The 16,432-nt window shown below is 43.0% G+C and overlaps 1 protein-coding gene across 1 annotated transcript in view; it reads right to left on the bottom strand.

Annotated features, from left to right (window-relative positions):
* Positions 1–15,648, bottom strand: part of HS6ST1 (heparan sulfate 6-O-sulfotransferase 1) — a 189,985-nt gene extending 174,337 nt beyond the window's left edge. Inside the window, exon 1 of the mRNA XM_062582514.1 lies at positions 14,795–15,648. Coding sequence (XP_062438498.1) covers positions 14,795–15,312 — 518 coding nt within the window. The 5' untranslated portion in view covers positions 15,313–15,648. The remainder of the gene's footprint in view (positions 1–14,794) is intronic.
* Positions 15,649–16,432: the final 784 nt, after the last annotated feature.

The following is a 16,432-nucleotide window of genomic DNA, read 5'->3' as shown; positions in this document are numbered from 1 at the left end:
CTTATAGTTGTCAAATATAACTGTTCTTTCTGTTCTCATGAGAAGTTATTCGCAGATTTGGGACTGGCCAGGCTTCTATCCAGAAAACAGCCTTTTCATGACAATCCCCAAATAGCTTCAGAAGCCAGGAAATATCCTAGTTAGGAAAGGGGTGGATTCATCCTGCTTGAAAAATTTGGCAGACCAAACATCACACATCTCCCAAATGTTTAAGGAATTCATCCTTCAATTTCTGCAATATTTCCAGCTGGGTGTTACACTGACAACCAGTGCTTTATTACAGCCAGCCCCTACCCACACAGCATAACGGAGATACTATTGATCATTCAGCAAGTTTTATAAATTACAGCTGCACCCTTCTATTGTGATTTATATTTTCATTATAGTCCAGCTGCACCTCAAGCATCAACTCCTCCCTCCAACACTAGCTAGAGCCCAAAGAAGAAACTGCCCTCCTAAGAAGGCCCTGCTATGGACACTCAGGCAGAAGTTATTTCGAAATGGAAGCAGTCATGCAGGGGACAGTTTGCAGCAAGATTACTTCTGTATTTGTTTCAGCATATTTAGAAAACTGATTTAGAAGATCTTTATTTACAGTGTCTGACTGAGTGACAGGAAATCTTTTCACAATCACCTTGTAACATTGTTCAATCCAATTTCACTCTTTTGGCAGATCCCGAGACAGGAAAGACCATACAGTACGATTCTCCTTTCCTCTGTGGTGAGGCATTACCTATCAGTGCAGCACATGCCTGGGCACTCAATAAGCATACACTGTAATCTCGGATTTGAGGTCCTGGCATCCTGGCACACACCACAGCAAGCTGTTTAACCTTTGCCACTGTTCCTGCATTTATAAAAAGAACATATCATATCCCAGCTCAGCATGGCATAAGGATTAGTAGTTATACTGTCAAGGACTTTGAAGTAACAGAGTATGTGCACGTACACATCCTACCTATATGCTCTTTAAGAACCAACAGCCCTTACAGGCCTTTGTTAGGTAACAGCTTTGTCTCCTGTGGCCTCAAGACTCAGAAATTAATAGGATATAAGCATTTCTTCTGCACTTTTGTGTGGGTAATGCGTTTCAGAAAGCTCCAATGCAATATATTCAACAGCTAATGCAATCAAAAATAACTGTTGTTAAAATATCTAAGTTCAGGCTGCAAGTACACCTTTCATTAGAGGTGAGAACCAAAGTTCTCTGCTGCCCTTTAGAAACGGTGCCTGGGCTATTCACAAATGCAACACTGATATTCAGGTATTGCAAGAATGTTTCTTTTTCTTTTTTAAACCACTAGAAGAGTTTGCTGCTGGTGTTGCATCCTTTGCACACTGGTGTCTTGGGCCAGTCACAAAGGAGAAGCTTAAAGGCTTTGGTGACTGGTGTGGGGGGAACAATACACCATTCCCCTGGGGTTTCACAAGATGAGTGGCCCCTGCACTTGAGATTTCAACAGCTTGGAAGAAATATAAAACCTGTGCTCAGCAGCTACAAAACCTGCCCCCCCCACACTCCTGTATCACCTTACAGTTTTAGAAACATAAAAGCCGGCTGGGTGAAGGGTGTGCACAACCCATTCTCAGCACTGTCAAACAAACATAAAAACCTACCTGAGCAAGCCAGAACAGACAGTCAGGCTAAGAACAATTTCAGTTAGCTTCCCTGAAGTACCTAGTAACATGGGAAACAACCCAGTTTTTGTAATAAACAACTTACACACCCCTGGCTGGGCCTTCTGCTGGGATGGAAATGGGATGGATAACTTCCTACTGGTTTCCAAAAGGTAAAATCCTATTGGAGTAAACAAAGCTGATTAGAGTATCCAATTTCAAAGGTTCAGATAAAGCAAGTGTCTCTTTCCTGCGGTCAGCTATGGTTACAAACTGCATGGAAACACTTGAGGCAACTACATAAATATTTTTTCATAGGAACTGCTGTTATAGGTAATGGATGCAAAGAGGCAGGTGGCATCTAGATTAGAAAATATGGCATAAGGTTAGTCCAGAGGAGAATTCAGTGGTATTAATGAAGAAGGAAGCTCTCAAAATACCTGACAGATACAAATGTCTAACTGACAGGCACATAAAAGCAATACAGATTCAGGTCCTAGTTTGGCAATCAGGATATTCCAGGACATCCAAGGCCAGTAACCTCCAGGCAGCAAGGATATACGATTCCTTTCCTTCATGCAACAACATGTTTGGCCACACTGATCCACTTATTTGCCACCTCACTACTTGGCAATACCAAGTTATCACACAGTAACCTGGTTTTTGAAACAAGAAAATGGAAAAAGAACTAGGTAAGACTTCTATGCCTCAGTCACCTGCAAGATAGCTAATCCATGCCAAAGTACTAACTAAATCCTGATTTTGGAGACTGCCCTTGAGCTTAAATTAGGCTTTCAAATAAAGATATTTCCCTTTAATGCACTGCTACATCACAAGAGCTATATGCAGAATGCCACAGCATCAAGCACCTTCAGACTACCTGAAGGCAAATTCAGGACCTTTTCAATTGTCTTAAGATAGCTAATACACTAAGAGTTATCACAGAACTTGCCAAATGCTTTTTTCCAAGGATTTGCCCAAATCTTATTTTAAAAATACATTCTCAGCACTTGCTAGTGAAAAGTCTACATGTGTTCCAGAAGTCAAGCACAAATGTCTTTAACGTGTGTTAAGCTAGCTGTCTCATGCACCCTGAGGAATATACGCTATCCTATATTTATCCACAGTAGACTTTTCAAGCATTTTGCTTGCATGCTGCAGTCCAGTACTACTCCTTTAAATAATTACACACAGTTTCAGTGCTAAGTTCCACAGAACTCTCCAGGCAAAATCTGGCAGAGCACTGGCCTTCCCCTACACAAGCAAGGAATTCAAACTATGTCTTCATTAAGATCAAAAGACTTCATTGTTATTTAACAAAAATCTTTATTGTTTAACATATAGTCTAACACATCTGGAAATCCTAGTCAAGACAAGACTTGTGTGGTTTCCTCATTTTTTCCTTATCCATAACTAAGGAGTTATGGACTCACCAGCTCATTTCTTTTCTCTCCCAAATCTCAGATTCTCCTTTCATAACCAAATGTAAAACTTTTCTTGCCATTAAACAGCTTCCTCATAGTCCCTTTATTGTGGGAGTCGCCTCAGTCCTCATGACATGCGATCAGAACCTGAGTTCACATTAACAAAATTGTGGCAGCTATTTTTCAGTCTATTCTTGACATGCCTGACTCCCAGCTATCACCTACCCTCTGTCTAGAAACAGTAAACAGGGCTACAGTGTTAAGCTTTGTAGTAAGTAGAGTTTTTTTTTTTTCTTTTGAAAATCAAAACTCATGTATCATTCTCTGATTTTTGTTTTACCACTTCAGCATTTGGAGCTGGCATTTTTTCAAATGCAAATGACACCCTCATACAAAATGCTAGTCCGCTTGCCTGCTCGGAGCCTGACTGGCTTTGGAGCACTGGCGGCTGAACAGTGGCAACCCTGCGACTCTGAATCGGCAACTGGTTCATTTGGCATTTCTGTAACACACACGCTTGCTAGATCCCACAGGCTCCCTAAACACATATCAGTTTCACTCGATCCACTAACATCATGAAAACAAGCTCTCCTGAAGAGTGTTAAGAGGCTCACCTTCAGACAGCAACACCTCACTCAAAACTCGAGCGTATTAACTTCTCTGTAGAGATTAACAATTTGTGATGTTGGCACTGTTATGTTATGTAAACCTAAAGCTTTCTGAACTATTAAAAAGGGGACATTTCAAGAAGCAGAACAAAAGAAAACCCAAATAAAATCCCAAGACACAAAGAGCATCTGGAAATAGAGGCATGGGTTTTCTTTTCATATTCTGGAACAGTGGGGCTCACCATGCTGCAGTAAGACCATTCCCTCCATCACAAGCCGGCTGTGAATTAACTGTAGGAAAACATGGGACAATTTTGCAGCTACCTCCTACCCTGTTAGGCCTCGGGCTGCTAGTCTAGTCAGCTTTAGAAACACCCAGATTGTATGCAAAAAGAAGACGGACATTTTTAGGTAAGTGATTTCCACCTAATCTGATTTATCCTAACTTAACAGGGCACATGACTGTCTTGTACAAGTATACAGCATTCATTTGCTCTTACATACTCTTTCTAAGAAAATAAAGCCAATCTCATTCTCTATTAAGTGATTGCTTTAAATCCACCCAAAAGTGATCAGATGGTTGGGAGCCCAATGTAGAGCTTTTTGGGCATAGGGGACTACTTTGGGCATGGCTCATATACTGCACAGGATCTCTTTCTTCAAGAAAAGATGACATAACCTTCAAATAACTAAGAACGGGACAGAAAAGGACTCCAACATTTCAGCTCCTGTCTCAGCACCAAACATTTCTGAAGCTGCCGTGGCAAAATGCCCACACTAGCCTTTTCCATTGCTATTAGCATTCATCATACGCATAACAGCACAGGTTTATGAACTCCCTCAGTCATGAACAACAACCAGAGAACTCTCATGTCAACACAGGACACTTCTCTTGTTAAACAGGCTAAGCATGTTAGAAAGTGTGACTGAACTTGCCTGAAAATTTAAGAAGTAATGGAAGTAGGGATTGCTGGCTGATTCAGAGTTTACATCCTGTATCCAGCAATTTATAAGAGGGAGAAGGGTTAAGCAGTAAAAGATCTCTAAAGTGAAAAGATGATGATTTCATTTATCAAGCTCAGGAAGAAAGTACCGAAGCAATCGTGGTACAAGAAAATGTCAGCCTGGAGGAAAGAGCTAGTTTGGTGATTAGAAAGGATGGCCAGGCATCCTGAAGAAATAGCACGCTGTTCAGACAAAGCCTGCGAAGAGGAGAAAGAGCAGGATTAAATGCTGCACCCAAGCAATAGCTTGAATGAAGAAGGGCAAGACTGAGTCATTAGAGATTTTTGCTTAATATTACACTTCAAAATCAAAGCTATTGGTAGCAACAGTAGGAGTCCTGATATACGTAACACAATACAGTTGTTAAAAATACAGGACCCCACTTGTATACTGAGGAAATTAGAGGTGAATTCTTTGGCCAGAAGATCTACGGCCCTATTGGAGTCAGGCTATGTACACACTAAAATGCTCTCATTTTTAAACTTATATGGGGATATGGTAAAAAAATAAAAAAACAGAAAAATCTTCAGGGCAGAAAAGGCTTCAGATGATTTATTTCAGATGTGTTGCAAGTAACTCAATAACCCCAACCACAACAGTATGATCAGTGATGGAAACTTGACTCAGATACTTGGAACTGGAAGGATTTCCAAGTTCCCATTTCGGCCCCCTAAAAAAGATGCTAAGGCACTTCCTGGTCTGACAGGGCTCCTATGCATATTAACAGGCTTTCCTGTACAAGATACAATAGATTTGGTATTTTCCTTACTGAGGGTTTTCATATAAATGGCCCCAACTGCACTTGATTCAGCAGACAGGATAAGTCACACCTGTCTCTCCTCTTTCAAGAGACCTAGCTAAAAGAGGTACAGGTGGCAAGAAAAAAGAGAGAAGAGAAAGAGAGGAATAAAGAATAGCAGAAAGTAATCCTGTCTTTTATAATTTAACACATGTTAACAGACTGGATGGTTGACTGATTACAATTATAGCTTGTGATTTTTGTGCTCCCAGTTCTTTCCGAACCTCCACTAGGAAAGCAAAAGCTGTCAGGCACCTGATGAGTCAGCATGCTGCCGCTGTTTGTCTTAGCTATGAGGCATTGATTTTTTCCCCAACACTTTGACACAGGTCACAGGTACCCTAACAGAAATCTTTACTGAGAGCAAGAACATGAGGTAGCACGAGCTGTTAGTTTAAACAAATAAACAAAAAAGTCAGTTCTATTTTTCCAGGATGTTTTATTTTTCTGAAGACTGAGAGGAGAAAATACAAAAAACCAAGACTCCTTTTAAAGATGATAATGATAAAAATAAGAATGAATCTTGTCTGTTCTTCTCAAAAATTTATCTCAAAACTCCCCGAAGATTTCCCTATAATTATGAATCTCATAGTGCATGTGTATGTATAATTACACAAGAACTAAGCCTAAACTTTAGAATAACTCCGATACATAGAAGGGATTTTTAGCAGGTAGCACTTCCGCATCAGCATTTCTCCAGAAACCAGGTCTCTTTCAACAGACCTGAAATTAGACAACAAAAAGCCACCAGACATTTTGAAAGTTTAAGCAATGCTATCTGGTGCTGTCAATACTTCAAGATAAACATTAACAACAACAACAACAAAAAAGGTAAATTTTATAAACAATGCAAAAAAGACTCAGTGAGCTCAGAAAGTTACTCCTTCACACAGAAGGGCTCAGCAAAAGGAATGCTAATGTTTCAATCTGCAGCAAGGTGTAACTGCAGAATCTCCACTTAATAGGCTAGAGATTAGTTATGCAGCAAAATACACAGTTAGACCATAAAAAAGTTAATTGCAAATCACTGTTTTCTGGTTTAAATTGGCAGGAAATTGTGAAATATTTCCTCTATAAAACATAGGTGAGCTATTATGCAGAATTTACCATTAACACAGTAGAAGAGAAGGAAGTACAAAGGCAAAGTAGTAATAACTTGTGCTAAGAAACCAGTTGCTTCTGAAGGAGACTGTCACTGGGCAGGAAAGGACTGTACATAAAAATATAAGTCTGAGATTTACGGCCATCACTGGCTTTAAACAGGCCACTTCAGAGTTGTTTTAGGCTGCGAATGAATATAGTACCAGGTGCTATTTACTACACACCTTGTAAGAGGTTTTGAGATATGCAGGTGAAAGCACTATATAATTAGCACTGCTAAGAAATTCAGGTTACAGTTACAGTGGACAACAAGAGTTTCTTAACCCTTTCTGAATGAGACATATGAACACAAAAGTGCTAGAAAATTTCATATTCTTAGCTCTACTTAGCAGTTTGTAAGGATGAAGCAGCATTCAGTATAGTATCTCATACTTCAAAGGAGAAGCACAAGATTAAGAATGTACACATGCCATTTAATACAAGTAAAAACAACTAAGCACTATCAAGGATGTGCTTGTTGTTTGATACCTTTTCTCCACATGGACCTCTCCTGAAAATGCTTTCTCTAGTTATGAGATACCTCAGAGTCCAAGAAACATGCATTGGTAAATAGCTCCTCCTTTGGCAGTAACAGAAAAGACTATCTGAAGCATCCTCTTCAAGTCTGAAGCTTGACATGCTACTGTACAGAGGTGTTCAAGGCTGTAAGTGTCTATATGGCAATAATCCCCCCAAAACTCACTCTGCAAGTGAATTCTCTGCCTGGATTTTTAGTTCTCTGTTACGGCAATAGCAGAAGGATGAAGAAAAATACATCAAGTATTAACAACAGAGACTATGTCACCTTAGATCTATGCTAGTGAGAAATTCTTCTCATCAAACCTCACTTCAATTCCATTAGAAAAACTGGATTTTTATTTATTTATTTATTTTTTAAGGTCAACCACAACTTCAGAAACGAGAGAATTTGTTATAGGCTGCCTCATCCCTGCGTTCCTCCAATGTTTCACACAGCCTTCAAACACGCTATCACCAACAGGCTTGTTCAGGAAGGTATCTGCTACTGATGTGCAAGTATCCTTCCCTCCCATTCGCATCAAGCAAGACTCCTTCAAAGAATCTTGGTTCAGTTGCTATCAAAATTGTGATTATTAGAAATCAAAGACCAAGCTATATCTTTGCTGGATAAAGCAAAATATCAGTCAGTAATGGAAATTTTTTCTTCCCTAATATTTATTAGAAATACAAACATAAACAGAGATAAAATTTATGGAGTCAAGACTACACAACTTTGGCTTTCTGATGCCAGTGCACAGATGTTCACTAAAAAAGTGTCATTTATTTTACGCATTTAGATAAAATTCCTACCACAAATTCAGTAAGATTACTGCCAAACAACTGTAAGTTTAAAATAGAGACCTTGTGCAATAAACAGAAAAAAGACACAAAACAATGACCTTTGTTCTATTGCCAATTGAAGGCAACTATCCATGACGCTCTCCCACTTTTTGAGACATACAGAATCCACAATCTGTAAAAGACACTACAGAGAGACTTGGAAGGTATCTGATACATTAAATAAGTCAGATATTCTTCACTGAACTGAAATCAGGTGTTTTCCATCTGCACAGTTGAGCTTTGCTTCCATGTCAGAACAACTAGATACAGCAGGCACAATCTCAACCTCTTTGACGAAGCTCTGTCACGATTCTCTTACTGGCTCTTTGCTGCTGTTGTGACTAACATTTGGGTTAGGAACACGTTGGCAAGCAGACATCCAGGACTCTGAGTGCAGGAAGCGCAGTGCATCCAAATATGACTCAGATAAGACACAACATCAATCTCACCTCTGAAACAAATTCCCCTCAAAAAGTTCTCTTAAATAACTGTCCACAAATTCTGAATTGTACCAGCTTACACTTCTCTAGTTTCTACAACAGGCAGCCAAAATCCTCCACTGGCTCCTGAACAAACCCACGAGGAGTCTGCCCTGCACATCAGCAATGGAAGAGGCCACAAAACGAGGCTAACCTCTTCCTCTTTCTTGGAAGAAACAGATGGCTCCGAGGGGAAGTGGTATTGTAATAGTCTCCAAATTATAATATGATCTCCTCCAGCAATGCTTTCTTAGGAGGTAATATGACCTCTTCCAGTTCACGTGCTAATAGCCAACCGACCCTCTCCAATCTCCTACAGGGAAGGGGCCCTGACGTATACCCCCAAACCAGGTACCTCTGTAGCTATCAAGCATCAAACATGCAGATTGTGTATTATTTTTCACCTAAAGCCCCTACAGCACTAATGAGCTCCAACTTTCTTAAATCACTATTTTTTTCAAGGGGTGACAGAAAGATCCCAAGGTGGCATTGACAAAGATCACATTAGTTTGAAAAAGATAAACGCATACTGAAATTACTCAATAAGAGATACAAGAACGTGCCCTTTCTTTGGCATTCCAAACTCACAGAACAGGATTGTTCAGCACAGCCTTGAAAACAGGACCTAGCATCACCTTGGACAAGACGTTTCACAAAAAAGTGCTACAGACCCTAAACTAATTAACCTCAAAAACACTGCATGTACTTGCAGTGCAAAGGACATGGTAAAATATATCAGCTGAGCATTTACAGTGGGCCCTTCCTAAAAGGCTATCCTTACATTGGGGATACATTTCAGAATGTTATAAAACAGCAGTCAGTTGAGATATTAATAGGATTCAAGCCAGCTCTTTTAAAGTAATTATATCTGAACTGCTGTTAAAAAAAAAAAGGTGATTATCGAAGCTTTTTTACTCAGAATAGCATAGATTTTTCCCTGCTGACTGAGAAAAGATAAGGGTAAAAGGTCAAAATCTGAGGTCTGGGTAAAGAGCGTTTGCAAATTTGTAAGCAGAAAAACAAAATCACTAAGTTATGACACAACTTTTATTTAAAGAATAATGAAATGCAGCCAAATGCACAGTTTTGCAAAAACAGGTTAATAAAAGTATACACTCAAGCACGGACTTATCTAGGGCCATATCCTTTCTACTTTGCTGATAAAGAAACAAAATACAAAGAATAATTAAGCCTGACACAGTACCTTAGTTAGAAGCTTTAAGCTCAAGATGAATAAAATACCTTAGGGCAGCAATTTGAAGAGTTCCAACTTTCAGCTACTTTTAGTTATGATGTCAAATTTAAACACTTTCACCACAAACCTATTCAGCCCTTCAGAGCCATTAGGCTCTGGAAGACCAACCTGGCTTTATGGACAAGCACATCTGAGTGTAATATATACTGGGCTTCGTATCAGGCCAGCTGGCTTTAAAATGCTCTATGTGCCAGGGACTTGAGAAAAGAATCAGGCCACTGAACATACCATACAAATTACACCGATGCTTCCCACCAGTCTTTAAGAGAAGCTAATCTGAGCCAAACTGGTGAGCGGAGAAAAATGCCCCTCGCTTTCTGCAGACAGGTATTCACAACCTCCAGCACATATAGCTCCACCAAGAATGATAACCCTGAGTGTCTAAAAAGTTCTAATATTATAAAAATGACGTGGTAAAACCTTTTACTCTCAAACAGTTGGTCTCTTGACAATGTGTTTCTGCAGCTCCTAAGCACAGATATAATAAAAACCTCATCAAGAATCGAGAACAGATCTCAGCAAAGGGAGAGATACGTGTTTGGAAGCTGTGAAAGTTCACACTGAAGAAAAAAAAATCAAACAAACCACTGAGCCCTGTTAATTGTTTCTTTTCTGAGGGTGGTAGTGGGGAGGGAGCTGTAAACAGCTCATCAGAGAGGCTTCAAAACAGAGTCAGGCTGATCTGTTTAACCACAGGTTTTATTAACCTGCCATAGACCTCTTATGGAAAAAAAGTACTTAGATTATAATTTTCTCATTTCTAAAGCATCTGAAATCTTGAGAAAGAATGGCAAAATTGCAAGTGTGCGCATGCTTTTAAAATTATGAAGAAATACTTTTGTTAATTTTTTTTTCAGTGTGAAACACAGATGAAAAAGCTCAGCAAGCAAACTTCTATGGCAGACTTGCATAGAAACACATGCACAAAGCCAAGACTAAGCTAGCCTCTTGAGGATTCTCATAAAAAAGGGGAAAAAAAGAAAAAGAAATGGCAATCTACATGGTGCTTGAAACAAGGCTTAAGGGAAAGCGGAGCACGTGTGCGAGTTGAGGGAACAGAGCTAGCAATACCCTTCCAACATTCGACCAAATGCATAGGCTCTCCACAGCAACAAGCAGCTCACACCAAATGCATTTTTAAAAGAGCTGTATGCTTTATAAATCATTTCCATGTGAATACTGTGTCCTGAGGAAAACCACCAGCTTAGATACTCTCATTTTCATATGAGGTGGAAGAAACCAGTAAGATAGCAACAAAGCCTGTGTGTGTGTGCGTGTTTAAGAAAAAGTGGGAAAGGAAGCACATAGAATTCCCTCAGCTTAATTTATCTGTGTTATTGTTCCTACAGAACATTTCACTAGCATCTCGCTCATGCAAGAAAACATCTTCAAAACACCTAGCTCCGCTCTTGTGTGGGGAGCACAGAAGAAGGATGCAGCCAGCAGGGCACTGAATCACATTTTCGCTGGAGGCCAACTCCAGAACCTTTCTGACACCTCTATAGGCTTTCACTCCGACCTTTAACAGATGAGATGGACAAGCCAGTAACGCATCATTTCACAGATGTTGCTAATTCTGGAAGTCACATTAGAAAACTAAGCTGACACAGAAGATTTTTTCCTCCCAAAGTCAACTGAACAGATTACATCTCGTGCATCTTTAGGCATCCATCTCAAGACAAATTTAAGGGACTGGTTCACAGAAAATGCTTAGTTTCTGCTTTCTGAAATCTCCTCACAACGACTCAAAATAGACATCCTAGTATTACCATCTGCTTTTCTTTCTTTTCTTTTCTTTTTTTTTTTTTTAAGAAAAAGTTTTTTCCAACAGTTATTTAGGGCTAACTGTACAAGGAATGAACAGGTCTCCATTCCCCAAAATCTTGAAACTTGCCCTCTATCAAAATCATGATGAGAATTGAGGGTAACTGACTTAACTGATAAACACAGTCTCAGTGTTCCTTGGAATCCCAAGTTTTACAGCCCCCAAACAAATCAATTTCTTTCTTTTACTGGCTGTGTATAAAACATAACATTTGCTTCAAGAAGTGCTTGTCCAGAAGTCTTTTGAATATAAAACGGAAAATTATTCACAGAGATGGGGGAAAAAAAAAAGAAAAAAGAACAGTAAAATTTAGTGTGCTGAGCCATTAGAACTAAACACCCATTTCTGGGTGTTTACTATATCAGTACAAAAGAAAAGAAAAAAAGAAAAAGAAAGAATTTGCAATCTTTGGCAGTCTAGGACTCCTAATCATTAAGTCCAACCCAGAGCAGCAGAACAATAAAAAGAGCAATTGCATTGTAAATTTATGTACCATGCACAGGTTATGGAATGTAGTGCAATAGGGCACTATGCAGTGATAAAACTGCATTCCTTACAAAGTTAACAGCTTTAAGCTCATGATTTGTACATGTGGGCACTACAGAATGACCTTCATGCTTTCCAACGTTCCCAAGAAGGCAGATTTATTTGTAATCACAAGTTAGCTGTTTTATTTGAGGGATAAACATATAGTTGAAAGAACAAAGGTTTAAACATCATTAAGTAGCAAATGTAGAGAAGCTGGTACATTAGATTTAAAAGTAAATTTGAAGCTCATACTGCAAAAAATCAGAGTAAATAATATGAGAACTTGAGTGAACCCTGCCAGAATGGTTGTTTACTGCTTTTATTTATTTTTATTTTGGGGAGAGTGAAAGAAAATGTCATAGTTCAATTCCACTTAATACAGTAGCCTTCCCAGCACACGCCTTATATAAAACTGAGTTTTTTTTCAACAAAAGAGATACAGTGTTCAGAACAGAGAAAGTTCTGCTAGTGTAATAGACATAATACTATCTCTTTTCTGACAAAGGAAATTCATCACTTTTTTTTTAATATATATTTTAAACAAGCACTTCCTTCTGTTTTTCCTAATTTTCTTAGACCTGAAATAAGTAATTTTTTTGAGAAGGTGTCTACTAAACTGTACCGCAGTCCAGTGCAGTGGTGTATCCTAGGACAGTATTATTAAAATAACTAGCAGCTGTTCATTGCACCAAAACCATCTCCAGTATACAATAAACGAACAGTCAAGTATGCTTTTCATTCAGCTGACCAATGCTATAAATCTTAAATTATCTAAAACTTCCACATCCTCACTACACTGCTGAAAATGAAGTTCTAATTTAGATTTTAGGAAGTAAAGAGGCCACACTAAGCAGAACTATTTCTGGATATGTGGAGAAATGATGGAATGGGACAGGGTTAATTATTTTTCCTATACATCAAGAATTAAGCTCATAGTTCCTTAGGTTCCAAAAACAAATGGCAAAGAAAATCTTTTTCACAAGTTACTGAGAAGAGGCAATATGCATCCGGTTCTCGATTTCCTATGAGTTACAGTAAGGAATTTAATTATTACTTCACAACCTTAACTACCCTGTTCTCAGGTAACGATACCAAAACCAAGAACAACTAAACAGGATAGTAGAGCTAAATACTGAATAAAGAGCAAGCTTTAGTGTAATATTACCAGTGAAAACATACAAGGGTCTGTGATGATTCATAAACCCAGACAGTTCTTTTTATATAAAGTTAATGGTTTGCTAGCCAAGTGCCAAGGTTCACAAAATGGGTAAATTTTTCTTTTCTTTTCTTTTCTTTTTTAAACTAGGTTTGAACTTTGTGCATTTTTCATTACAGTACACTACAGTAAAACCCTGAGCTCACCTGGTTGCTGTTGAGATATTTTGCTTATAGGTGTTCTCAAGCACCTTATAAATAAAATAAGAGACCACAGGAAAGCCTGAATAGATTCAATCCTTTGGATATATGCTTCAGTTTGCTGCTCCTGGCTCAGGCAGCATGACAGCAATTTCACTATAGTACTTGGATGACTAACACTGAAATGGGTTGAAAACAGCAGCAGTCATGACAGAGACAATAAAGAACACTGACAGCTGCACACAGCTCTAGTGAAAAAAAAATGGTGAAAATGGTTTAAAGAAATGCAGAGAAAAAGAACAGTTAAACCTACTTTCTTTAAAGTCATCTTTCATTAAAGGGGTTATGTATGATGTTAGCAATATGTATATAAATAAAACACATGGCATAAGCAAATGCTAGCATAAAATCTTGCACACCTTTAAGAATGAAACTTTAAAGCAAACAGGTTACAGCGTGTTGTAATAAAAACACTGATATGTTAAGGACGGTGTGAATGAGGTTAAAAAAAATAATAATCAAATTTTAAAAAGCACTTATCTCCTGAAATGAAAGACACAAAGGTATACTGAGTAAAGGAAGCAGAATCTTTGGACAGTTTTTAATATAAGTCACTGTCTTTATCAGAGAACTTCAAACAGAAAATTCCTCTCCAGCTCATCATTTAGAAAGAGATCAAGGTACAGGAATGATGGGATAAGAAAGCAGGGATACACTGAGTATTAATGGGGATGCACTGAGGGGTGCTTGCTAGGGCTTTAGGATGATTTTCCCTCTTGTCTGCTGCACAGATGAAGGAGACAGAGGGGATGTGTACAGGCTAGCTGCTTTCCATAGGAGATTGCACAGCAGGTCTCGCATCAAAGTCAATAGCAAGAAACGTACAAAAACGTGCTCCAGGGATGCTTTCTGTGATGTGCAAAGACACACCAGGTTATCTAGGGGGGAAACAAGAGGGTGAGCACAAGGACCAGAGGTCTGGAGTGCATCTCCTCTGGAGCATGGGAGCACAATCTCAGCGGGAGGAAAAGGGGCGCACGGGTTAGGACAAAAGGGATTAGAGGGCAGGCGTGAGAGCGAGGCGGGGTGCGACGGGTGCTAGAAGACGCCAAGTGAGGTCTGAGACAAAGTGTTTAGAAATGAGTGGAAGCGGCACAACGACGGAGGTTTGTTACAGGGTCCACAGAGATCGAGCGCAGCATACAGGGCTGCCGGAGCAGGTGAAGGGCACGGGCTGGGGGCGCAGTATATTCGGGGTGCGTGGGAGGGCAGGAGCACCGTACCCGCCTGGGAGCGCGAGGGAAGGTGCAGGGCACAGCCCGGAGGCTGGGAGCGGAGGGCAGGCCGGGGCACGGCGCGCTGCCGGCCCAGGGGCGAGCGCGGCGCGGCGCGGCCGTACCTGGGCGCCTTGGCGGCGGCGCTCTCGCGGCGGTCCAGCACCCCGGGCACGCAGTTGGTGAGCTCGGTCCAGTCGGCGTGCAGCCCGCAGCTCCAGCCCGTGGAGAAGCGGGAGAAGAGCCAGGTCTCCCGGCGGTTGGGGCGGTAGCAGGTGCACTTCTTCTGCCCGGGCCGGCAGTCGCAGGGCACCTCCAGCCGCACGTTTTGCACCAGGTGGCGGCCGAAGGTGGTGCCGCCCGTCTTCTGGATGTGCAGAAAGACGATCACGTCCTCGCCCTTCATGTCGAAGGCGAGCTCCCGCTCCAGCTCCCGCACGGGGAAGTAGTACTTCTTCACGTAGTGCGGGTCCGGCGTGGGGAAGAGGTCCAGCTCCTCCGAGTAGGAGCGGCCGCTGGGGGAACCCAGGCTCAGCCCCGGCCCCACGTACTGGTACAGGATGAGCATGAAGCACACCGAGACGGCCACGATCAGCAAGAACTTGCTGGTCCTCTCAACCATGGTCCTTCCCGCACGCTTCATGTATCACCATCTCCCGGGGCTGCCAGCGCTGGGCAAACGGCGGCGGTGCCGGGGGGCGGGCGGCGGAGCCGGCGCCTGTGCCAGCCGCCTCCCCCCGCCGCTCCCCCGGAGAAGAGCCTCCCCGGGGGCGGCGGGCCGCTCCTTGGCTTGCCTCAGCTCCCCGCCCGCCCCGCCGCGGGCAGCGCCGGGCGCGGGGCACGGGCAGCCCGCAGCGAGCCGCTGCGGAGGGGCCGCGGCAGAGCGGCTAACTTGGGAGAGAGGGGCCGGAGGGGGCGGAGAGGGAGCGGAACGCAACGCAAACCCAGCCCCCTCCCGCCCTCCCCCCGCTTCAGGAAGGCGGCCCCATCCCGCCGCCGCCGCCGCGCTCCGCCGTGCCCCAGCCCCAGCGGCACCGGCGCGGCTGCGTCCGCCCCCGCCGCCGGCCGCGCCGCGCCGCGCTGCGCCCCGCCGGGAGCGGCGCTTCCTGCCGCGCCGCCCCGCGCCGCGCCGCGCCCGGCATGCACAGCGCCGCCGCCGCCCGCCCGCGCCGCGGCGGGCACACACCGAGCGGCGGCGGCGGCGGCGGCGCGGCGCGGCGCGGCGGGCCCGCACTGCGCTCAGCTCTCGGGTTGGCGGCTCCGCCCGCAGCCTTTCCCGGCCCGGGCCCCGCAGCTCCGCCGCCGCCGCCGCCGCCGCCGCGGAGGCTCCGGTCACCGTGGCCCCTTCACCGCCCGCTCGGGCGGCAGCGGCGGGGGGCGGCGGCGCCTTCGCCGACAGCGATTAGTCCCGGACGGGAGCTGGCGCTCCGCGGGGCCGTAGTGCTACGGCCGTTTTGAAGCGGGAGGTCCCGGTAGGCCGGCAGCCGGCACGGAAATGGGAGTCGGGCAGCGCCGCGGCTGGGTGCCGCAGGGGAGGGCTCCGGGGTGCCGCGGGGACTGTGCTGCCTGGGGGCAGGAAGAAGCATGGGCGCACGATGAGCCACAAAATGTGAAAATGGTAGTAAGAGGTGAAGGTGTTGCCAGGCAAGATCAGAGGACGCGTGATTTACAGAAAACTTTCCCAACAAAGTGCTTTTTGCTAACCCGCCGGGTAGCTTCCACTCAAAAACCAATGCTCCCTGAGCGCGTTCATGAGCCATGCA

This window comes from Rhea pennata, chromosome 9, assembly GCF_028389875.1.
Source record: "Rhea pennata isolate bPtePen1 chromosome 9, bPtePen1.pri, whole genome shotgun sequence".
Taxonomy (NCBI): Eukaryota; Metazoa; Chordata; class Aves; order Rheiformes; family Rheidae; genus Rhea; species Rhea pennata.
Note: the sequence above shows the minus strand (reverse complement) of the source record. Positions and strands in the feature narration are given on the sequence as shown.